The following is a 27,472-nucleotide window of genomic DNA, read 5'->3' on the forward strand; positions in this document are numbered from 1 at the left end:
TTCAGGTCTGTCTTTTGTTCTCCGAATCTGTTTTCATGTGAGGCAAGAGCACAAACAAAAATAAAAACGAGTTCTTATGGGAATACTTATGACAAGTCTGTTTCTGTCGGGGGTTTACATCAGCGGCTTGTTTGTTTTTTAAAAATGTGAGTGACTCAGCTTCTTTAGAAGAGAGAGGAGGTTACTGTTTAAAAAGTAAAGATTAATCTTTTAAAAGAGGGCGAACCAGAATATTAGGTAGCTGATAGAGTTCCAATAGTTCGGATAGATAAGATTTCCAGGATAGTCCTGTAACTGAACTAGGGGAAAAGACGGTGGTTGAGAGCACAGATAAATTTAAAAAATAAAACCCTACAGCAATTTTAAGTGACATAAGAATTTAACTTTTGGCCAGAGTTTCAAAGAGATTATCTTTGCCGAAATCATCACATGATGGAAACTTGCCATGTAGAAAATATCAGAGTTACTAACTTTTCTAAACATAGCAACTTCTTTTTAAATAGAAAATGAACACAATGAGAAAAATAGGAAAAGAAACCCTCCCAGTCCGATCCCTTCCTACTCCATGGCCCGGAAAAAAATTATCTTTTAAAACCTTAAGTACAATCAGAAACACGAAGCACATATGCTTTCATTTCTAATTGATGATTATATTAAGATTTAATAGTTTACAATTAAGATGAATATTTCAAGATTACAGCAAAATCCACACCGTTCCCGATTTGCTCTTCTGTTCTAAGCCTGTAATTAATTTTTTTTTTTTTTGGTTCCCTTTTTTCAGAGAGACCTTAATTAAAAGAGCAGGTTTGAACACAGAGCCTGTTTTGAATCCTTCCCCACTCTCCATCTTATCTCTCCCGCATGACCTTCCCCCCTAAAGACAGTTTCTCCTCAAGACAAGCATGTGATCATCCAACAAAAGTTTAAAAGTTAAGAAACTTCTATAGCAGTTGACAAGGTTGACATTTCATTAACTTGTTGGTTCAGCCTTCAAATGATTTCACGAGGCGGAGCCCCCTCTGTTTGGAGTTTATAGCTTTTTGTTCATCCGTCCCTCACAGGCTACAGTCATGTTTAATTTGGAATCTGGGCTCCTTTGGCAAATTAGCAATTAGAACAATTTTGTGGGAATATGTATATGTGTCATTAGTTTTCCTGCAAATTAATAGCAAGGGCAGAGGTCAGGCAGAAATTTTCCACTTGACTGCAGTTCCTCTGTTGAGACTTGGCACTTGGTTTTGGAATGGCCACAGCTGCTGTCCGCCACCCTCTTCCTCTAGGAACTATCTTTTAATTAGTTTACCTCATAGCCATCATTACAAATATTACTGCCTCCCCTCCTCGAAATAAAATTACTGTTTCTACAAAATATTCCAGTGACATCTTGCACCACTGCACATTGATGGTGGGGTCACTCGAATGCAGCATTTAATCATTAGATCACCTCCATTCGCGTCTCCTAATTAGAGTCCTTACAATACATTTTTATCTGGTAATTAGCTGAGATTGGCTGCTTCCTCTGTGGCTTATTAGAGACGGCCCAGCAGTGGGTGTGAATCACGGTGTCATTTGTCAAGCCTGGTAAACCCTCTCTTCTCTCGTCTGGCTTACTGTTTATTTCCACTTGCTACCCATGTTCAAAAACCTCCAGAAAATTCTCCTGCATCTTTGTGGGTTGTGCTAATCTGGAGGGATTTTATTTTTCACTGCTGCTTTTTTGGTAAAACAGTCCAAGTCTTAAGACCTTTGTGAAAGCTACCAGAGTTACGTTCTTTTCACGTTTTATGACATTGTACCATGTGACTTGTCTGATCTTCTTGTATGTGAGCACCCACAAAGATGGGCTTGCACTGGCTGAATGTTTACATGAGTTTTGGCTTTTGGCAGTTAGACTAGAACCCACTGGACTTGGTGCTCTTCCTCACAAAACTGGAAAGGAGCATGCATATTTCTTAAGGACATTGTATTTATATTATAATTTTCATTCCTCTTTTAAGAAAGCCACGGTGTTTAGGGTAATGTTTGTAAACTGAAAAGAAAAGCCAAAAAGTAGAGTTAGTCCTCAGAATTGGTTTATTGTTACTGTGCACATTTTCCTTTAACCAATGTGTCTGCATTTGATGGTAAGTTCTTCAAGGGCCGCAATTGTGTGTTCTGTTCCTATTTTTGTCACTTCGATACCAAATGCCTTATATCTGCTCGATAATATTTGTTGAATATCATTTATAAACAGGGATAAAAGGTATTCACTGAATCCTTTCCAAAAATGAGCATACAGAAAAATGAAACTGGTAAATGTTTCTTTTTCCCATTAACTGGGCATCAGAAGATGATCATAGGAAAGGCCTAGAATCACAAATGCGTGTCTGACTTTGGGTCCGGGTTGTGAATATGCGCAAGTTATTTAATCTCTCATGAGCCTCAGTTTGCTTATCTGTAAAAGATGAGTAATAACATCAGAAGTATTAGTGATGGTATGAGAAATAAATGAAACCACACAGTGGCAGGTGGTTTGTAACATGATTTTTACAAATGGTATCCTTCACTTCCCAGAGTGTTCTGATATTCTTAGGTTTAGCAGCATCTGAATTTTAAAAGCTGTATATTCATGAGCGTTAGCCTTCTGTGCACTAAATTCCTTGACCCGTTGCTTGGGCTGATGCTTATACATACAGTTCCTGCACTTGGTCAGTGATTAAGGCCCAAGGCAAAGAAGAGGTCAGCCCCAGCCTTCCCCCTTGGCTTCTCAGCTCTGCTCCATCCCATGGCTTCTACTCTTAACTGCCAGCCCTTAGTGTGCAAGTGTGTGTCATGAAGTGAAGTTTCCAGCACCAATACATAAGCAGCTCACAGCATCTGCCCAGCTTGCTGGGGGGTTTGTAAGGGCAGTACCATCTCCACAGCTTGCTCTCCTCAGACATGGTGTGTGTATAGGGGGCAAGGGGTGTCTGTTGTTAGCTGAGTCAGCATTTTTCCATTGATACTTCCCCAACGATGGTTGATGTTTTCTTCAAAGGCATTGCTTTTTTATGGAACTACCCTAAACATATTAGGAAAGTTTCTTACGGCCTTTTTTTATTACTAGAGAATGAGTAAGATTGAGTCTTTTCAACAAATTGAGAAGACTTTTAATATGTTCTTTGATTATGGTCTCAGAGGAATCTCATTTTTAATACTTTCCACAAATAATGCCTTGTACTTAGGATTGTCGCGATGGTGAAATAGACTTGTTAAGTGATTGGAAATCTGGTTTGAGAAGATGTTACCAAGTAAGCCTACTTTACTGAAGTTTCTTGGATTTGGGGCAGCTCTAAGTATCTGAGATAGCAATTCGATGTAAACTGTAATAAATATGTTGAAAACAACCAAGTTCTTCGACATAGCCGGACTTAATATTTCTGTATCAACAAATTTTGGGAAAGGGGGACAAGCCTGTTTTCCAGTATTGATAAGAGAAGCACTTCAGGGTGAAGCCGAAATAGATAGTAGAAAGAAAGAAAGAGAGGGAAGAAGGGAAAGAGAGAAAGAGTCAAAGCAGCACTCATTCCTTTTCCTCTAGACTACTTCAAATAAATAGTATTCATTTCCTTACTTGGTGCAATAGATTATTCCATTATATTCCTCAACATTTGAAACTTGGAGGGAAAAAAGTCACATTTTACAGTTCCAGATCTCTCACATGCCGCATTCTTTTTAAATTAATAGATTCCAATCCTACAGTTGATAGAGTTTAATGAAGATTACACATAAAGCTTTCAAAGATTAGTCTCTGCCAACTGATAGAACTCTGCGATGGCTTATTGGATCAGTGCCACTCTTTTTAATACGAGTCATAGGCCAAACATATTTACAGTCATTCCCATCCATGAAGTTTAATTATGGAGTGGAGTAGCCTATCCCTGTGCTGTCCAATGTGGTAGCCACTGGCTACATGTGGCTATTTAAATAACTTTTATCAAAATTAAACTTTTAAGTACAAATAGTTACTCACTTGCAGTAGCATATTGCAGGAAGTTCTGTTGGAGAGCTCAGGTCTCTATGAATGTACACCGACTGATGTTTCTTGAAACGTGAGTGTTCACTGGTGCGACAAGGACTCCCTCTCCCTCTTTGAGGTTTACAAGGCAAAGTAGGCTATTAAAGAGCGTGCGAAGTCATGGTTAAAGAAATGTTTTGACCCAGAATTTCTCAAACTGGCTAGGCTAGCCTAGGCAACCCCTTTGTGTGTCTATAAACATTTAACAGTCTTTGGATAACACCTATCTATATCTCATATCTCACCTCTAAGCATCTACTTAGAGGAATAAAACTAGCCAGGCATCCTCTGTATCATTCCCGCTGGATTTCGGATGCTTTCTTGGCCACCCTGGTTTTCTGAAGATCTTCTAAGAATTGTTCTTTCCCTCACAGCTGAATCTGGTATCAAGTGTCACACTCTCCAAGTCCGCATCAGAGGCTTCTCCACAGAGCTTACCTCATACGCCAACGACCCCAACCGCCCCCATCACTCCCGTCACCCAAGGCCCCTCCGTCATCACCACCACCAGCATGCACACGGTGGGACCCATCCGCAGGCGGTACTCAGACAAATACAACGTGCCCATTTCTTCAGGTAGATACTCCATTTTTGGCTCATGTAGAATTGTAATATGTAATTCTTGTAGACCAGCCTCTTTTTAAAAAGTGATAATTAATAGGACAATGATTCTTATTTAGCAGATATTGCGCAGAACCAAGAATTTTATAAGAATGCGGAAGTTAGACCACCATTTACATATGCATCTTTAATTAGGCAGGTAAGTAAATAACACAGTACGTAAAGCTATATCAAAAGGTATACGTGGATATATTATATTGATGAAGTAGATTTAAAACCGTTTAGTATGCAAGCATGCTAAGCCCTTTTCTATAAGGTTTTTTAAAACTGCAATATATAACATAATTGCTTTTGATTAAGTATTACAATACGATGTGATTATTAGGAAATTCATTTCACACAACAGTGAAAATGAGCCTGTTTAAAGATGGCAAGTCAATTATCACAAGCTACAGTAATCTCTGATCCCTAGAATTAATCTGAGCTCTAAATAATTACTGAGCTTTAATCAGCTAGTGAAATGTTTTGCATTTCTCTTTGATTCTGCTTTATGAATGACTAATAAATTAATATTTCTGTACGGAAACAGAAATAAAAACTCAAAACAATTAGATAATTCCATTTTGAATTTTGCTATTGAACTGTTAAATACAATCATTAATCTTAGATCATTTTGTGAAACCTTTCCTAGGATTTAACTCTGTTCATGGTTATTTTATATTTTCAAGAAACTGTGTAATGACCATTCTGCTGATTTGGTCATAAATTATCTTCTTCTGTTACTTTTGCTTTATAGGCCATTCTCGAATCTCCAGAAAAGCAGCTAACACTAAATGAAATCTATAACTGGTTCACACGAATGTTTGCTTACTTCCGACGCAATGCAGCCACGTGGAAGGTAAGCTGACTTGCAGGCCTTTTAGTCTTGGGTCTTGCCGTTTAGAGAAGAGAGTTTGTTGTTGATAAAACACAGTTGTTTTAAGTTACATTTATATTGTTTGGCTACATTCAGAGAGTCTATAGGAATATCTGATTGAGAAAGTAGTTCCATTGTGGTTAAAATGCTCAGATGGAAGACTCCCATTACATTGGCATCAGATGATTGGATGGACCAACCAGTGAAATGATCTCTCTTTGAATGGAATATGTAGGGAAAAGGAGCAGATGACCACTGTTGCCGAAATGTTGAGATTGTCCTATTACTTACACAAACCTCATGCTTTTTGGTCTTTAGCCACCACCAATATTTGCAGAGATGCATAGGTAATTTTTTTTTAAATCATTAGGAACCTGGAGAAATGATCAGACAAACTTGACTTAACCTTCATTGGTTGGATAAAAGCTCCTTAACCCAATTAGTGGAGAAAGCTGTGCAGTCCAAGTACTAGCACTATATATGGGGAACACATATATTAAGTTGGGTTATTTTTGTTTCTTTGTTTTTAAGTCAAGAGACTGTCTTAGTAACTTCTGCATTATGTAACTTCACTTTTACCACCATTTGCTATAAAACAGGTCATATGCCGTAGCTCCACGTTGGATGTCCCCAACAAGGCATGAGGTCACATGACAAACCTCATTCCCAATTTAGCAGTTGGTTCATAGATTCCATTAGTACTTATTCCATTATTTTAGATTAAACCCTCACAAATTTTTGGATTTTTTTCACTTTCAATTTCTTGATTTCTAATATTCTTGCTATAAAAGAGGGCAAGTACCATATGACATTTATTTTTTTGCAGTTTTTTCTACTTAGAATTCTTATAATCCCTAAATTCCAAGACATTTAGAAACATTTAAAATGCAGATATTTTAGGATACTTTTACATGTCATTGTTATATAGTAGAGATTTATTACAGGATACAAGGAAAATTTGCTTAGCTTGAAATAAATGTCTTCCTTGCCACTTCCTTAATTTTGGGGAGAAAAACAAAAGCAAAAACAGAAAACATGTTTCCTTGTTACGTTCCTGATAAATTAGCATTTTAAAAGAAAATGAATGTAACTGTAGGTTTAATTCATCCACTTTACAGAGCTGTGAATATCTATTGTGGCCCAATTTATCTTTTTGATTTCCATTAAGACACATGGATGCCAAAGGGCGCCCTTACCTCTATTTCTCAGCCTGCCTTGGGAGAGAAAATACAAAGGATCTTTAGCTACCAATGCTTTTCAAAATTTAGGAAGTATAAGCATGAAGCAGGCATTTTCTTCAAAATTATCTTTTATAAATAGCAAATGATCAAATTTAGAAACAATTACCAGTTGTGAGTATGATATTTAAGCTCAGATCTTTAGATTTAACTTTTTCATTTTTGCGAACTGCAGGAAAAAGTGCCATTAATATAAACAATCCGAGATGAAGTACTTATGACTCATAAATACATATAATTTTCTCTATGTGTCTTTATTTGTATCGTGATCTTAGACAAAAGATTAAATGCCCAGTTAAAGTTATGACTGAAAAGAGCTTGCTCATCTTTATGGGAAACTCTTGATTTCTAGCTTAGATATGTAGTATTTGAAAACAAAACTCAAGTTTTGACTTTTCATCTTTACTTACATGGTTGTATAGTTCAGACAGATCTACAGCAATCTTTTTTTCATATGTGGCTTCTTTACGTCTTTTCAGTTGTGTACATTTTGATGCTTACTTTAGAACCTTAGACAGTGATTAGGACGAGAAGAAATGTTGGTTTCTTTTCCAATTATGTCTCCTATATGTATACATGCTCTGGATTTTTTTAAGGAAATTTGAGTTTGTTTATTTATTTCAACCTCCTCAGTGTTGTTCTAGGAGATAACAGTAAACTCTTAGCATCCTTTTGCTATGCCTTTGTGCAATATAAAAAAGAAAATGCTTATTTAAAGACCAGACTGCAATTTATATGCAGAGAAATTTGTCCTATCTAGTATGATTATAACATGCCAAGTGTTTTCCAGAGATTTTTGTTTTGTTTTCTTTTTATGCAAACCTATCAAACCTGTTTGAATCAGGGGTGTCTTTTCATAGTGACCTGGGGGGTCTTGAAACTACCCCATGTATGTATGCTGGCATTGCTCAAAAGCTCCTTGAGAATTTCTCCTGTGGCTTCTCCTTGTGAGAAGTTCATCATGCCGGCCGTATAATAAAACTTGAGGTCTCATTATCTTCTGAGTATTCCATATTGGAAAAGAACAATCGTCATTGTCTAGCTGGACTCCTTACAGTAGAGTCACCAACAGTGGTTATCTGAAAATTGAAACACCTCTCCAAGTATCAAGATTTGCCACTTGGAAGGATAACTTAGAGAGGAAATACTGCAGGTGGTTGAAGGGGAGGGGTGCAAAATGTTTGACCAGTAGCAGCATTACCAGAATTGAGTGAAGGGCTTGCAAGGTATGTGAGGTATGGTCTCCACGTCACCTTCTCATGCCTCAGTTGTCACTTACTTATTCCCTGTAAGAACAAAGGTTTGAGTAAATGACGTGGGTCTCTTTGTAATAGCCTCATGTCTAATTTTGAGTCTGGATCAATAAGTTCAATCAGGACTAAAGAAACGAAGCCATGCTTGTTACTGTACCCAAAAAGAGTTGTGGATTTTCCTGAAACTCAAAGGAAAGATGAGATGTTAAAAGCTCTTCACACTTGAGTTGAGATCCTCCTTTTTGATAAATTATAGATGTCAAGGTTCTCAGCTTAGGAATGACCAGAAATGACTTTTAATCATAAGAAAGAAACATATGTCTATAGAAACCATCAATTGCAGGAATATCGTCATTTTGCCATCGAGAGTCCTACTCATGTGCTCCTTTGGCATTTTCTCAGTTAATTAAGGTACTTGCCCATAGTAAGGGCCAGCTTTTATATGTATTTGGGAAGGCAAGACATAGCTCAGTGATGGATCCTGATCCATTAGGGGTCATTTCGCACCCTGAACCTGTCGGCTACAGGAGGCGATACTCTCAATGGTAAAATCCAATTTAGATTTCTTCTAAATAAATCTGAGAAAACCCATAGAAAGTTTTAAAGCCAAAACTTCAAAGAACAAGAACAAAATGTCTTCATCTTTCATGGTTTAAAAAAAAAAAACAAAAACACCCTTTTTTTTATGGGAGATAAGTGTGTTTAAGAGGGACAGTTTTATGCTTTACGGGTTTATTTTGAAGTTCTATTAACACTATTTTCAGATTTCTACTGTGAAACCTATTTTGGGCTCCTATGCATATTAAAAAATATTTCTTCTGGTTAGCTGCGACCAGAAATTAGACCGAAATGCCAAAGTACAATTAATTCATAATTTTATTTTTTCATTTTTGCTTTTGGAAAAGGCACCCTTAACCACAAGAAGGTCATCCACGGGGGTGGTAGCCACAGCTCTTTGGGATGGTTTTATAAATGTGGACTGTTAGGCTGAATTTACTGCTGTTTTTAGAGTCTTTTCTTATAGAAAATGTAAATGTTCTCTCTTTTATACTTGCTGCAGAATGCAGTGCGTCATAATCTTAGTCTTCACAAGTGTTTTGTGCGAGTAGAAAACGTTAAAGGGGCAGTATGGACAGTGGATGAAGTAGAATTCCAAAAGCGAAGGCCACAAAAGATCAGTGGGTACGTCCGCCATGTTTGAACTTCTCAGCCTAGCTTGGATTGTGCTAACAAGTATAACGTAGAGGCTTTTGGCTGCTAGACGGTGTTAGACCAAAGAACCGGTTTCACGTTGTCTCAGTTAAGGGAAGCAAAAAAGCATTTCATCCCTCCTGTTTTGTATACCCACCAGTCCCCCTGCCCTGCTTGCGGTCTTTGTCGCATCACATGCTAGTAGCTTTTAGGTGGCAATGCATATTAACCCTCACAAACCATTTGCTTATGCTTATTGCATTTTATTTTCTTTTTCCTGTTCCCTGTATTGGATGTCTGTTCTGCCCCCAACCCCGTCTCCTTTTGTTGCCACTTCATCTCCTTTGCTGCTGCTCCTATCCCAGGGTGCCATTCGCACCAACCTCTCACTGCATAAGTGCTTTATCAGAGTAGAGGATGAGTTTGGGTCCTTTTGGACAGTTGATGATGAAGAGTTTAAACGTGGCCGCCATATTCAACGAGGCCGTCCTCGCAAATACTGCCCCGATGAAAACTTTGACGAGCTTGTCGCACAGTAAGAGCCTTTACTTGCTTTTGTTTTTTTTTTCTGCTGTTGCTTTGGCTTTGCATGGTTGACTCATCCCATGTAGTTTTGCATTTCACCCAGTAGCAGTGCCACGGCTTTCTGCAACGGAACTAAATTGTGTGATTTGTACATGTATTTCTCTCGTTTCTCTTTGGAACACCAGTGCCTTGAATAATGCTTTTTTGACGTCTTTGATGCAAATATTGTTTGTATTTTGATTCAGCAGCTTTCGGGGACCCTATAACTAAATACTTTTGTGTGACCAATAATTCCTCCAAGTAAAAAGGAAGCTTTTATTTAGAGTTAAAATGTGCATTTAATGGGGTAAATTTCTTCTTTTTGACTCTCCCAGTATAATAATATACACATAGTGAGATGAATGATTAAAATGCTCCAAGCATAGGAAAGAAATTGATAACAGCACATACACTTCCTTTGAAGGCCACTGATTAATGTAGGTAATTTCCTATTGGAAGCCACTCCTTTCCCTCGGTATCCCCTTCATGATTATTTAGTATTTTTACTCTTACTGGGCTAGAGATTTTCTTAAAACAGCATCTTGTCTCCGTTTGGTCAGTTAATGGACACAGCATCAAATATTCTCACATGCTTCCGGATTTGGCTGTGCGAGAAAGACCTCAGCCCAACCTCCCGCCTTACTTAGGAACGACCCTCCTCCAGCTACCCTCCTCTCCATCTTCTTTTGGCAATAACCGTGCCTTATAGATCTTGGAGCCACCGTGCTGTTCCTCTGACAGCCATTGCAGATTTCAAATCATGGAGAGGCTTAAGAGCCCAGATTCCTCTTGCTGACTCCCAGGAAACCCTGCTGTCAGCTCACTGACCTCCCCCAGCCCAGTGCCCCAGAGCTTCTGCCTTCCTCTTGGAGCCAAGGCAGCGGTGAAAAATTTCCAGACAGGCCACTATTTTGTGATACAAAATTTATCAGTGGTGGGAGCGCCCAAGCCTCTTATTACTTAATTCAGAATTTTAAAGCCAGTTTCCTTGAATAGCAAAGTCTATCATACCCAGAAGTGTTCACACAGACCAACCCAATAGAGCCAGGGGATGTGGAAAAAACCTAACTTTTCTTTGGTTTTGTTACTGGGGGAAATTTCTGATTTGGAAGGATACCAGCAAGCTTAAAACAAAACTTAGCTAGGAACTCAGGGGTTGACTGTGTTTAACTTTGAGTTTTTATCTTTTTCTTATGCAGTAATCCTTCCCTCATTAAAAACATGCAGAGCAGCCACGCCTACTGCACACCTCTCAATGCAGCTTTACAGGTAAGATTAATGGCCGTCCCGAATATGCGGCAGGGGCACATGTCTCCCCCACTCATTTCAAAATATATTAGCCTCACTCTAATTAGATATTAAATTTTAATTCCGTTAAACTTTTTTCTTAAGTGCACAAAGCATCGTACTCCCTGGAGGCAAACACATCGGGCTGCTTCAGCATTAGCAGGATGCTTAGCATTTTGAATATTGTGGCAAAAAAATTAAAAGTTCACTTATTAATATTTATCAGCAGTATCATAATTTCCATCCTCTTATTTCAGAATTTCACTTGAGGCAAAAATACCACAAGTGTAATTACTCTAGCACAGCTATTAATGTGCTGGATGATAGGCCACTGTATCACATGACCTTCTATTGTTCACGGGTTTAAAGAGAAAGCAGAGCTTTTTATTTCTTCTTCTTCTTTTAAAGTCTGTTTTAGCATCTTTTCTTTTGTCTGGGGGCATTCCGGGTTTGGTTCCCTTTGTAAGAGTAAACTGTTTTTGTTTGAACGATAGAGGTGTTTAAGAAAACTCTAGGTTTCCAGCAGATTGCTCAAGATTACATAATAAGTGCACAGAGTGTTTGTTACCTACTGACAAACCCAGCTCTTGTTACGTAACCGACGTTACTGGGGGATGAAGACACCGGTATTGAGCAGGATGAGCAGGAGTGAGGTTACCACCTAAATATGAGTTCCTAGGGCAGCCCTGGCATCTAGTGAGCCTTTTGTTTATTGCGTTGCTCAATTATCAAACAGTAAAGTCATTTCATCGGTGCACGAGAAGATGCAGGACCACTTCATTAAACTACCTGGGGTAGTAGTAGGAGGGCTCAAGCCCCCACCAAGAGTTCATAGGTAGGCAGTGTCCTTTTGGCCAGTGGTCCTGTTTGATTTTGACCCTACCTGGATTGTTCTAGAAAACAGGCCAAAGGAGTCTTGACAACCTTTAAATGATGAGAGAGTCTCTAGACAGACCTGACATTTGTAACCCAATGCCATCGCAGACCTTTATAGCGTGTTCTTCTTGGGGGCTGTATCACCCAAAAATTGGTGCTTAGATAGCACTATGTCTTGTGCCCCTCCCAAGGCCCCTAATACATAAGCACATATTAAAATTGCATGAGGGGAGCGCACAAATAGGAAATCAAAAGTCTAAATTAAAAAAGCTCCTAAGGGACAATAATGAAAAACTGGTTGAGATTCTCAGCATTACAAGAACAGGGTGGGGTGAAGAGGAGACGATGACAGGAGCCCTGGTTCCCGCTATTCATTAAACAAATATTCCTACTCTGCACCCTACAGAATCATTTCCCCAGCTCGCTCGGCAGAGGCTTAAGGCTCCCGAGGATGGATGATACGCCTTTTACACAGTTTCAGTTCAGAGGCAAATTCGCTAAACTTAGCTTTTCAGTAATTATATTTATTTATTTTTAGCCTGAACCAAATTTAATAGGAGGAACTACTTTCTGCGTTTCTTTTAATTACTTGTAGTTTACACAGTAACTTTAGAAAAGCAAATGAAAGCACGCTTAGATGCCGCCACTGTAAATACCATTCATTAGTAACTTATTTTCCCTGGAGTCTCATGAAGTGTGAATTTAAAGGCTGCTCTATCTGGAACAGTATTAAGATTACAAGCACATTTTACATTCATGAGGCGGAAAGGCAAAAACACCCCAGTAATCCTGCATCCTCTGGATTCCCTTAACTATGTGACTAATTTCAATTAGTATGCTTTATCATTACAGAACTGTTCATGCTTCATCTTTAAAGTATTTGTTTTTGGCATCCTCTGCACCCTTTCTTGTTTTAACTGTCCTGTGGTTTTCTAAGAACACTATATCCACAATGAAGGGAGGTTGAATAAATTGATCTGAACTCATGATCTGAGGAGTGGATCTCTTCCCTCTCCTCTGTGAGTTTGGATCCATGGTCAGTAGACAGTCTCATAAGATAACTTTCTGCTGTGCAAATTAAATAAAGATTCTCCCAGCAGGCCCTCCTTGCCATTATTGCCCATTTCCATTTTTCAAGACAAGTAAAAATAATAGTGGAACAACATCTTAAAAAGATTACTAGAGCAACATAATGCATGATATACAATATATAAAATAGGACAGCAGAATCCACTACAGAAATAAAACATTGGACTTGAGACAGATTGCATTATGCTCTGAAAAAGTGAAGTAACTAAGGGTAACCGTAAAGCTTCATATTTATAGACCGCCTTTCCCCCAAGGATCTCAGAGTGGTTAATGTTCCAGAAGCAATGATACTTACGGACTTCTGCACCATTACTTAAGCACCTTCGTTTTTTTGGCAGAGGTACCAGTTTGATATGAAACCACATACTGTGTACGAGACCACTTATATAATTAAATCCATTATAAAAACCATAACCCACCTGCTCCTAAGTGGGCATCAACTACATAAAAGAACTACTTTGTTAGGCATAAGCCGTTGGTGAAAATTTTTCTAACCTTGGGTGGGTTGCTTTGATCACTCACTCAACAAAGAATGTTCAAGAGGCTCTATTTTGTATCAGGCACCAGGTTCTCTTTGCAGCCCACTTGATCATTCCTTAAAGGGACAAGGCTGGTTTTCTTCATTGACATCTTTCTTGTCTGAGAACCGAGGCAGCATTGTAAGTGCTTGCCTTTGCCTTTGGATGCCTGTCGCCACTGTGGCTCTTGGGCCTCAGCCCGTGTTTTATGATCCGGTCCCAATCAGAAATGGCCTTGACCTAGAACAAATCATCCCAAGAAGGTTGTCCTGTCCATTGGGTGACCAGCTCATCCCAAAGAACACATTCTTAGAAACATTTCAATTTTGTCTTTACTTCTCAGTTTTTGACTTGAGAAGCTGCCAAAAATACCAAGCGAGAGATGGCCCCACTTTTGCCACGTTCTGACTGTATAGTAGTGAAATGATGTTGTGAGAGCTGATCTTGTGGTCTTTCCAGTGAAAAGAGACTCAGATGATAGTTCTAGCAGAACCTCCATGGCTGAGAGAGGCATGACCACAGTGTTGTCTCACATAAAGGCAGTTAAGATGCTTGTCCAGCTGTAGTTTGCAAAAAAAAAAAAGTTCTGGCAACTGTTCTTGCTTTTTGCTCTGCCAAAAAAAGGAAAAATGCTTTATTGCAATTACAAGAGATCTGTTGAAAAAAGTACTTGATGCAAATTATTTGACAAACTGTAGGAGAGTGAGGAATGCTGTTCATCAAAATGAGTTCACCACATTTGGAAATAAAAACAAGGTTTTTTTTCCTACTCTTTAAAAGAAGGCAGTTATATAAATTCAGAAGTAGAGGGAAGGAAAAGCTGTGGGCTTACAGAGGGCCGAGCCTTGAAATAGTCCCTTAGCCAATGCTGTGTTCGGTGTGTATGGGTTTTCTAACACAGGGCTTGTATCTAGGAGGCATTTCTGGCTTTGGAGTTTGCACAGTGAGTGAGACCACGATTGTCATAATAAGCAGATTCCCCACAGCCCAGCTTTGCACACGTTCTTTCTTCATTTTTTGGCTCTTCCTTTCACTCTCGGGCCAGGATTTCTAGAATAGTTTGGACTCCTGTATGACTGGCCAGTTGAAGTCACCATGCCAGATTGTCTTGTGATTGTACTTTTTCCTCATTAGGATGGAAAACCAGGCATAGTGTAGTCTGCAAGAGGACAGTTTTGATAAATCTTGGTCTAATTACAGCTGCCAGTTTTTGAAAGTCTGTCCTCCTTAATAAAATGAAAAGTCGCTGGGTCATAATCACTACCCAGATGAAACAATATGGATACTTTAGTCGAGTGATACATTTGACTGTTGTCTGCATTTCAGACTGAGTGGTCGTTTCATTCAGATGGAGTAGGATAGAAAGTGAACAGTATCCCGCTAGAGTTTAGAATTTTTTTTTTTTCCCCTTTCCACACTTTTTTGCTGACACTCATTTGGAATGACTTTGTCACCTTCGATATGGATATACTTAAGTACCCAAAAGAAATACGATTTTTTCTTTGGTCCTGAAATTCCGGTTGATTGGTCTGAGTCTGAAAGATTGCATGGTGATACTTTCCACCAGTTATCTCAGCCTACACTAAACAGATTCAGAAATCATTAAAACAGAAATGATGGGGGGAGATAAAAATTGATTCCAATTCTATAATCTCTTCCTTTTCTATAGGATCTAAGAGGTAAATGTTTATGGAAGTTCTCATAAGTTTGAGGTGTGCGGCCAGAATAATCGGATCAAATCTTTAATATCCAATACTGGAGTCATCAAAGTGGATAAAGAAATGAAAATTCCATTATATATCCCTGTGATCTGAAAATATTCAGTTCTTCTTGAAAAAAGGCATCAGATATAAACCTCATATTAGATACCCTTGTCTAAACCATGTGACTCTACTCAGCAGGGCTGAATTGAGTCCTGCCTCCTGACAGGTGCTTTGGTCCCCCCAGCTAGCTCTTTGAAACCAAGCTTGGGACATGTGTCATGGGTCTAACTTTTAAAGCAAAATCCTTCTACCCCTGTTAGAAACTTTGTTTGCCCAACCAGGCTACAATGAACTTGAACTGAAGATTATTGGATACACTTCCAATTGATAGCTTCCCTGTCTATGCATACCCTATGTCTTCATAAATTCTCTTTCGGTTGATGGCAGGCTTCGATGGCTGAGAATAGTATACCTCTATACACTACCGCTTCCATGGGAAATCCCACTCTGGGCAACTTAGCCAGCGCGATACGGGAAGAGCTGAACGGGGCGATGGAGCATACCAACAGCAACGAGAGCGACAGCAGTCCAGGCAGATCCCCTATGCAAGCCGTGTGAGTACTGTCCACCCAGAAGATCTTTGCTTTCAGGTCCTGGTCTGCCTATTTTATGTGCACACAAGCCCTTCTCCAGCCACTTTTTACACCTTCTCTGTAATTTCTGATTTCCTAGAACTCAGGTAGAAGGCTGTGCTTCTGGAAATGTTTAGCTCTCTTAGCACATAAAAGGACCATTTACTAACTTTCCCATAAAAGCAGTCGGCTTCGTGCAGCCCTACAAGTGCACACAGCAATAAAATGGGTGACGTGTTTTCTTTTTTTCCTCTGCTTGGCATCTCAGTCCATTATTTAAGTCACATTACCTTTTCCTCCTAGAATTAGTCTGCCTTTCTGTGAAAAGTTTGTGGTTTGTTCAGCTTGCCGACACACTGAACCTAGCAGGGAGGAAAAGGGTGCTTGTTTACTTGGTGGTGTGATAAGCTTAACCGCGCACACGACACCGAAGCGTTATTACCAAGCATTAATGATAGCACAAATGAAAGGCGGCATGATTTATAGATTGCTCTTAAAATATCAAAAGGAAAATTAATAGGAGCATTATAGCAGCAGACGGCAGTATAATGAGCACACATATAACTGAATGAAGTGATGGGCGATGGTTGTCCATGCTGAATGTGAATGACACCAGCACCAGGCTAACCTCGGGAGAGGCGGTGATGCCCATGTTGGTGGGCGCGGGGAGGGACTGGGTATTCTCTCCCGGGAAAAGTTTAAAACAGAAAGAAACCGCATTATCCCAAATGATTGAATTTGCCAGGGATGCTGTAGAATGACAGCCTCTCCCTTTTAGCAAGTGTCTGTAAAACTATTGCCCACCGTAAAGGAATAAACGAATCCAATGTTTGCCATACTGTCAGCTCCTAGGATAGGCGACTTGTCCACACAGTCTCTCTGAATTACTGACCAACGTCTCATTTTAAGATAATGTGAGTGATAGGAATGGAAAATACAACCTGCAGCAATTAGGAACAGAATGAATTGATATCTACTGACAATGGGAAAGAATGCTCTCAGCCAGGGTAATTGATGGGTTGTAGGGAATCTGAAATTTGATTATTTAGAATTTGAATTTCTTGCCCAAAGTGCTTTAAAAAGGATCTTTAAAGAGGGAAATAATCGTTTTTAATTTATACGAAGAATTTCTTAATATTTACTCCACATTTTAAGAATATGTCCCTCTTTCACACCAATAGCACCATATATCTTCCTTTCTAAAGCAACCTGATGTTTCCGACTTTATTCTAATCACACTTGTATTCATCTTTAAATCATTGTCATGACAGCAGTATTTACTCAGATATTAAGGAAGTTCAGAGCAAATGTAAATTGGTATATAAACTATTGCAAGAAATACACATTAGATCAAACATATCTGGAGTTATTGAATGGACGAGATAACTATCTCTCATCATCTATACTAACTCCAAGGTTTAGTTGATGTATATTCCTATTATTTAGTACAAAGGATCACCAAAAAAAGAAAGAAAAAAAGAAAGATCTTGGGATGAAAACCTCAGGCAACAGTTTAGAGTGATGCTAATTTTGCTGTACAAGATAAAGTCACTCTAATTTGTTTGACAACTTCAGATTAATCCCAATATTACCAAAAAACCACGTTTTACAGCAGTCAGCATAATTTTTAACAAAATGAGTTTCAATTGCTTTTTTTAAAAAAAGAAACCTACCTAATGACATCAGAATGGATACTGTTGCTCAACTCTCACAGGTTTACGCTGTTTGCGAAACATAATGATATGTCAGTAGCAGATTCCCTGTGCTTGCTGTCTGTGTCATAGACCATTACTCTTTTTGACTCCATATTTCCATTAAGCGAATTCTGTAATGACATAGTTTTCATTCTTGTCCAATATGCATGACCCTGCTATGATGCAAATTGTTTCTTAACTCTTCTGATCTATTGGAATAAATCAAGCCTTAAACTTTACAGCACAGCTTAAAGGACCTTGTTAGTACGGCAGCCCAGCTAATATCCAGTGTGAAAACAGAACTCTTCATTCTTACCCTTTCTGTGACACTCATATACCACTACATTTTGTTTCTCTTTTGAAACGCTAGAAAGCAGTCACATAATTATGTCTTTGGGGCATTGTACTTTTATCCTGATAGGAGCTAAAGGAGCTGCGAAGCAAAATACTCCATGCTGTGCACACACCCTCGGAACACAATGCCTTTAAACACTAGTCAGCTTGAGTTAAAAACTCTTGTGCTCCTAGAGTGGCTAAACAAAGGAATTACTCAGATGTAAGAAGGGAAATGTGTGGTTTTGCCCAGTTATTCATTGGTAGCCCTTTAGGAAGTAGGAGTCGGAGAGAAAGGTGGGGCGGTGCGGGGGATCGCTGGAGAAGCAGCTGCATCGCGCGTCTCCAGTTTCTGGGAGACACATGGGTGTATGTGAAGCATAGTATCTTCCATAGTTTGCATCTTACCTGAAATGTACCTTGCATAGAAATCCATTCTCTTTTATTCTGAAGCTCTGCATGCCTGTGTTACTGCATTTGCCACCCTCAGGGGGATCTGCTGGTATCAGGAAGTGTGGCAAAGCTGGATTTCATTTCTCTGGTGTTTTAAGAAGCCTTAATATCTGAGCTGCTTGTGTTGACAGGTTGTCACACAGTAGATCTCGTCGGTTAACATTTGTTGGGGACCCACTCTGCGTTAGGCACTGGGATTGAGTCAGCATGCATGACAGGTCATTACCTGTGTTTGGCGATGGCACATAATCTTGTTGAAGTTTGGCTGCAAATTTCAGGGCAAAACAAAATATTCTCTAATGTGAATTGTGTTTTGTGGGGGGCTTACACGTCTCCGAGTCTTTTTTTGCCTAGCAAAACATTTGTCAAAGTCTAAAATTATAAAGCAAGAACTTCCCTAAGACTGTTTGAGTCCTTCTAAGTCCTCCCTCCTGCCCGTAGCCTTATATCAGCTCCTGTCATCAAATTGAGGTTTGTAAACCTGAAAAGATTAATCAATCTGATAGTTTAAAAAAGTGAACGTAGGAAAATAGTGATCAGAGAAACTGCATATGAACTTCAATACATGGCTGAGTAAAACACAGACACGTTCCTACCAATTAACATTGCTAGAACCGTGTGATCACTGGAGAAGAGGACATAACTTATGACGTGAGAGTTTTGAATCGTGAAAATATGAAACTGAAACACAAAGAAATGTTTACCATTGTCACTAATCCAAGAAACACAGTTGAGTGATCTGAGCTCCCCTTATACCTGCTAAGCAATAGAATATTTTTAAAAAGTAATGCTTCGTGCTGATGAGGTTGAGTCTAAATTGATATGGCCCCTCTGGAAATTAATATCGCAATAAATCCTAAGAACCATAAAGATGTTTTGGCCTTTGCTCTAACAATTTCTTTCTTACAAATTTATCCTAAGGAGGTAAATCAGCAGAAGTAGAAAGATTAATGGATAAAAATGGTCACTGTATTACACAAAGAGCAAAAGAGGGGGTGGGGAAGAAAAAGACAGTCACAAAATGCCCGGTATTAAGGGACTAACTCGTCAACACAGTGGAATCTCTTATAGCCGTAAAAGTTATGACCGTAAAGCTAGCAAAACAAACCACCATATTCCTGCTGTTTACCTGTAAAAATATGACCTCAAGTGGAAGAGCAGAGGCACAAACAAAAAAACCTGCTGTAATTAGGGTTTACGGATGACTTTTTTTTTTTAAGGAATAATCATCAATACACCTGTTTCTTCCCAAAAGAACATAGAGGAGGGACCCTACCAAGGCTGACTCACAGGTGTATGATAGATGCAGTTGCGCATGATCCCATGCATAGAAGTTTTAACACTCTGCCGTTTCCATCTCAAAACCCTTACTAATATTTGAACCACATTTTCACTTTGCACTGGGCTCCACAGATTACCTAGCCAGTCCTGGGTACTGTAGAAACACAGGCAAATGGGACCATTGAAAAAGTAAAAATAGATGGAGCGCACCAGTAAAATGTACTATAATGCAACTTCGGTATATTTCATTTTGGAAATAGTTTTGAAGAATACGGGCACGATTTTTTAAAAGCAATTTATCCTGACATCTACCCCCAAACGCTCTGTGGGCTGTGCTAATTTTAGAGTCAATTGGTCTTCTGAAGGTTCCCGTCGTCAAGGGCAGTCCAGAGCACTCCTCTGTTTGTTTTTAAATGGTTCAAGTGGCCTTTGGGGTTTGCATACAACATCAATTATTTAGGAAGCCAGCCATCCCCAGTACCACCTCTTATTACTAATACTTGATAACGTCAATTAAAAAAATCCTCCCTTCTGCAGCCTGTCCCAGCGATGGGACCCTTTTAACTTGAATGGTTCTTTTACATATCAAAAGCCCAGCAACAGAAAGTAATTTGTATTTGCAAAGGATCCGTTGTAAATATGATTTACGAACAACATTTCTCAATTGTTATCAGAGTGGTTTCATGTGATCCCCCCCCCCCCCCCCCCGCGGTCCCCTTTGGGTGAACCGTGCACTGGTCCATAATGAGAAAGTTGGCAGATCTCATCGCTGCCGCGCGCGTCCCGGTGGCCGCTACCAGCCAGGCTTCATGTTTTGCCTTGTTTACAGCTGACAGCGTTATTATTCTGATTGGGGCTCTGCTTTCTTATCATATTGTTGTGTTGAGCGAGCCTTTTCCTCTCCGTTTGTGTTTCCTGGCAGGGCTTTTCTTGCCTTATTGACAGTTTGTAAAAATATGCATTAATTTGGAGTTTCAAGCATGTATCATGGTGTCTCTTTGCTGTGTTTGCTTGAAGTTGATTAATGATAGAACCTCGCTTGGGGTCGGTCTCTGGAGAGTTCTTTCACAGGTTCTGCATGTTAACTAGCAAAGCAGAACACAGAGCAAGCCATGATTAGCCCAGCCTCCCACACTCACTGGTCCCCACAAACCAGTGTTGTGTTACATTCTTGTTTCACGTAATTATTTGAAGATTTGTATTCGTCTGCCCAGGATGCTACTGCAGGGCCTGTTATCTGGTACTCAAAGTGTGGTCCTTGGACCAGCAGCATCACCTGGGAGCTTGTTAGAGATGCAGAGTCTCAGGCGCCACCCCAGATCTGCTTAGTCACATGCTGCATTTTAACAAGATCCCAGGGTGATTCGAGGGCACACTGAAGTGTGAGAAACGCTACGGGGGAGGAGAGTCCTGCTTCTGTCCAGAGATGAGTCATTCTAGAGCAGCACCGTCCAAAAGAACCTTTTGGATGATGGGAATTTCTCTGTGCTGTCCAATATGGTAGTCACATGTGGCTCTTGAGCACTTGAAATGTGGCCAGTGCAACTGAGGAACTAAATTTTAGATTGTATTAAGTTAGAAATTTTAATTTAAATAGCCACATGTAGTGAGTGACCGCTGTGTTGGACATCACAGTCCTGAAGTGTGGCTTTTGAATTGCCCGAAACACCCAACCTGCATTGAGTTGGGAAGTTCCCTCAATGACCCTTTTCTTGTTTTCCCAGGCATCCTGTACATGTCAAAGAAGAGCCCCTCGATCCAGAGGAAGCTGAAGGGCCTCTATCCTTAGTGACAACAGCCAACCACAGTCCAGATTTTGACCACGACAGAGATTACGAAGACGAACCAGTAAACGAGGACATGGAGTGAACATCTGGGCGGGCCAACCCCAAGAATGAAGATTGGGAAACAAAACAAAACAAAACATGTCAAAAGTCAGCAGTGAAATTGTTCTCCATTTGTTGTACAGTCTGGAGGATTTTCACTACATTTTGACAACTCTGAAATGTGTTAACTCTTAGTGCCATCAAGAATCCCATTTGGGAGTATTTTTGATTTTTCTACTTTTTGTTGAAAAAAGGAATTTGTACTCTGTGCATTGGATGGACTTGTTTGGTACTTGGGATTTTCCTCTCTTAACAGTCAACATCAGTGTTGTAAATTTGCTAAACTGATTCACTTTTAGCAGCAGACTTTGAACTGCAGTCCTGCCAACGTTGGACACTGAGGACACCCAACTGAGCATGTGCACCTAAGCTGCAGACCAAGCCTCTGCCCAGAATTTAAGGATTCCAATGGACGACCTATTTGCACAGTACTGCATGTTGATTATCACTGCCTTTACTCCATTTTTTTGGGTTTTTTTTGCTTCCAGTTGGGATTGGGAAGGCCTTTGTGTGTGTATTGGGGGGAGGGGTTAAAAAATAATTATCCCAAACTTTTTAATGTATTGCTTTTTTTTTTTTTTTTTTTTTTTTTTTGCTTCTACTATACCATTTTAAGTTCTGACCTCAGGCCTCCATTTGGGCCCAGGGCCTCTTGGAGGCTTAAAGTTTTCTGTACCTTGTGATGAATGTTAATAGGTGTTTTTATTATACAAAGCTGAATGTCATTTCTCGTTTGTAGTTTTCTGTCACTCATTCCATTTTCCTTCAGACATCACCACGTTTTCTCTAAAGTCAGAAAACATTCCGTTTTGGTCTTTTTCAAAAAGGTCCCAAATGCTGCACTCTACACATGAAGGTCCTCTCACACAGACGTGAATCCTGCCAGAAAGAGAATGAATGACAGAAAAAAAAATAGAGACACTCTAGAAACGATGCAGATTCATTCCACGAAGCAGTATTGGAGGTGGGAAGGGGTTGTGTCAGATTTTCCTTTTTTTTTTTTTTTTTTTTTTTTTTTTTTTGCAGCTACCATCATTCCTAATAAATGCCACAGCACAAACCAACATAGGCAGCACCGCTCCAAAGAAGCCTCGTCCTAGACTGACAGTGTGGCTGTGGAAGGCTCTCCCTGGTAGATCCACGTTGCAGTGGGTCGCAGGCTCTCTGTTGTTAAAACCAGCATGAGTTGCAAAATGGTCCAAAAGCGGCTTCCCTGAGCAACTTTGCTGAAAGTACTGGTGGTGCTGAATTTAAACATCAGTTCAGACCTGCTTGGTGGCATTAATCTGTCTGAATGCAAATTAGATTTCAGATTGAACTTGTTGTGGGAGTAATGAGGACTGAGTTCAGCAAATGCTAAAGCGTTCATTTCAGATGTGCAAATTTGGTCCTGCAGTTCAGTTTGTTATGCAATGTTATCCCACCAAATCCCAGATTCAAAAACTCAGAGAAGACATCAAGCAGACCTGGAGGGTGCGTCTCAGCCCTGGACTTTTTGGGAATCGATACAGCGTGCGTAACATGACGGTCATCGGTCAGTACAACCTCAGTCCTTAGAACCCCCGAACACTTCCACTCTGCACCCACTTCCCTGTCACTCATTTATTTATCTAGGACTGTAGCTTTTGGTTTGTTTTAGTTTGATAGCCTTTTGGAGCTTAATTTATATTCTTTGTACCTTTTTTTCCTAAAATTACCAAAGATATTACACAAAGGTAAATTATGTTCTCTGTTATATGCTTTATCTGATGAAGCCAAATATCCTCTTATTGTTGATCAAAGGAGGCGAAAGAATTTAGAGGCAATTGATGAGATAGAGGCTATTGCTAACCTGAGAGAACTGCTCCTTCATCCTAGAGTACATTTAGAAGACCAAGTAGGTAATGGAACCAAAGTTCTTACTTTTTTTTGGTTTTTTTTTTTTCTTCTGTACCTCTACGGAGACCAAAACTCATTCTTGTAAAGAGAAATTATGAGGCTACTGAAGATAAAAATAGGACACAGTATTAAAGGGGAGAAAGAAGGAAGGGAGTCCCATCTCAAAGAGAAAAGTGAATGTATGCCACTGAAAATTAGGGGGTGTCCAAGAAAGGAGACAGTTAAAATCAAATTCAGAGAGAACAGAAAAGCTTCCACAATTGAACAAGACCACGTAATAGTATTTCTAGAAGACATTTCTTTTAAAGAAAGATTGTATGCCACTTTTGTTTAAGGACTGTGCTATGATCGCTGCGTTCATTTTGGTTTATCTTGGCATAGATCCTTCGTTTTTTTTTTCTTTTGCTTTAAAAATTTTCTCCTTTTTCTTTGCTTTTTTCTGATTAGGCTTGGGTGAGTATTTTTCGTTTTAAAAAAAGTAACACTCCCGTCCACTCATAAGCTTGGTACAAAAACGTCTTTGGCAGTTAGTTACTTTTGAAGCTTCACTCTGCTTTCTGTATAAAGGGCAGTCTGTGGTCACTCGAGACTTTTTTTTCACTTTTCCAGGCAGCTTCGTGATGCGCAGGCAGTAGCCAGACAGGGTCATGGGAAGGGGCCCTGCACTTCTAAACTGAGTGGTTGCTGGTTAGTTTGGTATTCAAAAGAGGATAAAAATCTGGTAGATTAGTTCATTCTCAGCATGTGTAGCTAGACATGAGTAAAGATAACAGCATGAGAAACTGTTAGTACGCATACCTCAGTTCAAACCTTTAGGGAATGATTAAAATTAAAAAAAAAATACATTTCACTCAGTTGCACTTAGTCGTATGTCTTGCATGCTTAGTCTAAAGACTGTAGCAAAAAGAAAAAAAAAGAAAAATCAGATTTTACATATCTTTGCAGGTATCACAGCCTTGCAGAAGAACCAACTGAAAAAAAAATTCTCAGGCTTTACAGCAAGCAAACTTCACTATGATTTTTACAATTCTGATTCTGTATCCCTTGGGTATTCCAGTTGCTTCTTTAGGATGGGGTTTATTATGTTGTACATATATCCCGATGTGTCTGTGTGAATCTTTGTCTTTTTTGGGGGAGGGCAGAGGGCGGTTCTTTTTTTAGATATTGTTCCTAAAAAGGAATAAATGCATACACCTGTTTGTCAAAACACCTTTGCTTTTTTTGTGCAACTGCTTTATATTAACGATACTAAAAAAGAAAATAGCTTTGGAAAAAAAAAACTACTGTATGTATTGGAATTGCAGAATATGCTGCACATGTATTTTATTTAGTTATTCTTGCTTTAAGAATATTGGATGACATTTCCTGACATGTAGGAGGGAGAAACTCCTTAACCTTTTTTTTTTTTTTTGGCTTTTAAATTGTAACATAGTTGACAGATTTTTTTTTTTCCTGTTCTCATTGATCGGAGCATTTTGTACAGGTTTTTTGTGTGTGTGCGTGCGCGTGTGTGTTAATCTGTTTTTGATACATTCCTATCCCTTGTGTTTATCCTACCACTGCCTTCCTGGCTATCTTAAACAAGTTCATACGTTTGAAAAGAGAAAAAAAAAAAAATGTTGTTTTAAAAAATGTTTTCTCCTGCTGCAGTAAATATTTTGCATGATGAAATTCCAGGGTCACACTTTCAAAGTTTATCAGTGAAGTAGTGATTAATAATGGAGAGTGTCAAAGCTATTGAACTTTTTGTATAAAAAAAAAAAGAAAACTTTACAAGGTGCCAAGATGTAAAGACAATTTGTTACTCTTTCTTTTTTTCCTTTTTGTCAAAGAAAAGCGTACATTAGGGAGATAGTCCCTTGTATCAGGCAAATGCGCTATCAGGAATGAGGATCCATCCTTCGTCCTTGTCCCTAGAGCCTGTCCTTGAAAGACGAGTTACGCTGCCCGCGTTGAACCAGCAGTGAAATGAAATCTCAAGGCTTCTGTACATGAAGAGTGACCGCCAGCCCTGCCACCTTCGGACGGCTCTAACGTATTCCCAGCATCCTGTCAGACCTGGTAAAGAACACCTTGGATTCCTAACCCAAAATACGGTGTAAATCACTAGCTATTTTATCATGAAAAAGAAAAGTTAAGAAACATTTCCTCTCCTTTCCACATTCCAGCTGATCTCCGTTTCCAAGGGTACAAAGAAGAACATGCTTATAAGGATTTTTGAATCTTTTTGGTACCTTTTGGTTAATGGTTATACCCTCTTGATATTTTGGATGTTTTTGAGATTCGGTTTCACTTTTTTATCCTGAGAATGAGACTGACAATTCTAGAGGCATTTTGTGGGCCCAGGGTAGTTCACGTGATCTCTGCTATCAGGAAGCCTTGAAGATGGTACAGTCCGGACTGGGAGCTTGGTGCTTCGTGGATATGTGCTGCCAGTAACAAGAATTTTTTTTGTTTTGTTTTGTTTTGATAAGGCATAAAAGAAACTCATTCCTTGACATCAACTGTAATTCCATCATTCCGTGTCTGTGGATACAGACAATAAAAAAAAAAAAAATGTTGTGTAGTCAGTACTAATTACTGACATGATAGCATTCTCAAATGCAATAAAAATGCTGGTTGCTCACACTGGTAGTCAAGTCGCCACAGCCTAAGTTTCTTTCCCCTTCTGACCCGCTGATCGTGTGTGCTAAGGCGTCTGCCTCAGGTTTATCACCAGCTGCTTTTAACACAGGATTAAAATCAATCTTAACTAAAAGCTTTCATCATCACGGAGGGCTGGAGCCCTTCTCGGGATTTCCAATGAAAGTCTCCACTTGGAAAATTGGAAAAACAAAAAAGAGAGGCTCCCTTTTCCCTTGAGGAAGTGCACCCTTATTTTTCTTCATCAAATTTTCTCGAGGAAAAACAAAATGTTTAATAACTAGCATTAAGAGCAAACTAAAATTTCAGAGGAAAGCAATTTCATGAATAATTCATTAAAATTTCACATCTGCAAGATTAGTCATCCAAATAACATGCTAATGTCAAAAACATGCACCGTCTATAATATTCTCATCAAGAAATCTTTTTGCATATAATGATAAATGCTTAGATTAGAACAAATGGTTTTATAAAAATATTCTATCAAAAGTATGCTTGATAACTGCATTCAGTGAAGAGAACCATAGAATTCTAGAAACTAAATATGCCAGAAAAACTACCTTGATTTGGAGGGGTTTTTTTTAATTGCATACCTCTAGAAAAATTTGTTATTTCTCTTTAATATTATCTCATATATATTCTAAAGATTAATGAATTTGGGCATCATCTTTCAGTAAAAATTAAATTGGTATATTGAAAGCACCACGTTAAGTGGCCAGACCATGGTAACATAAAACTGTTAGACATGTAATTCAGAGCACATAACACAAGCCGAGAGATGACTTGAAAATTAACCTTGCAGTTTTCATTCGGCAAACACCGGCTGATGCTGAGGAACGTGTAAATGTTCTTTCTCAGCATTGTTTTGAAAGGCCCATATTAGGGGAAAAAAAAAATTGTAATATAGGTTTTGCTATTAAGTTGCAAAGGAATGTCCTCTTTTCATTAACAGTTACGTTACACCGTCTAGAGGCCCTCTAGTCTGATAATTAGTAAAACGTTTGAACATTTGAACCCTTAATTCTCATCTAGCTACTAAGAATATAATATTAGGGGTAATTGAAATTCCTTTAAATGCCAGGCTTAAACATCAATATTGCTTACAGCATATGCAGTTGGTAAAATTAAATATGTATACATATTTGAATAAGCTGAAGGACCCGAACTAGGTATGCGGATGATGATGCAACAGTGAAGATTTTGCTGCTTGATGCATAGTACATTTTTAATTGTATTTCAAGAGCTGTTCTAAAGCAGGGGTGTCCTCCTTTACATATTTATTTCAGTCCTGTCACTCAGATAAACAAGGCAGCAAATGCAAAATAGTGGCTCTTTTAAATGAGGGCCTTTCTATAAAAATCCTAAACTCTTAGGGAGACCAGTTTCACACCAACACAAACAGCTGCATGATAGTAACAACCTTCCCCTTTCCCCAAAAAA

At 39.1% G+C, this 27,472-nt stretch overlaps 1 protein-coding gene across 23 annotated transcripts in view; it reads left to right on the forward strand.

Moving 5' to 3' along the window:
• The window catches only part of FOXP1 (forkhead box P1), a 411,515-nt gene extending 385,492 nt beyond the window's left edge, over positions 1-26,023 (forward strand). For 12 of the 23 annotated variants that reach the window (XM_023621177.2, XM_070238614.1, XM_070238615.1 and 9 more), the window contains 7 exons: positions 4,411-4,612; positions 4,717-4,796; positions 5,394-5,495; positions 9,065-9,186; positions 10,959-11,028; positions 15,680-15,846; positions 21,350-24,596. In XM_023621177.2, the coding sequence (XP_023476945.1) occupies positions 4,411-4,612; positions 4,717-4,796; positions 5,394-5,495; positions 9,065-9,186; positions 10,959-11,028; positions 15,680-15,846; positions 21,350-21,494 (888 nt within the window). In that variant the 3' untranslated portion in view covers positions 21,495-24,596. Of the gene's footprint in view, positions 1-4,410; positions 4,613-4,716; positions 4,797-5,393; positions 5,496-9,064; positions 9,187-10,958; positions 11,029-15,679; positions 15,847-21,349 lie in introns of all 23 variants that reach the window. The other 11 variants (XM_070238621.1, XM_070238624.1, XM_070238622.1 and 8 more) reach the window with 3 other exon arrangements.
• Positions 26,024-27,472: the final 1,449 nt, after the last annotated feature.

This window comes from Equus caballus, chromosome 16 (genome assembly GCF_041296265.1).
Source record: "Equus caballus isolate H_3958 breed thoroughbred chromosome 16, TB-T2T, whole genome shotgun sequence".
Classification (NCBI taxonomy): domain Eukaryota; kingdom Metazoa; phylum Chordata; class Mammalia; order Perissodactyla; family Equidae; genus Equus; species Equus caballus.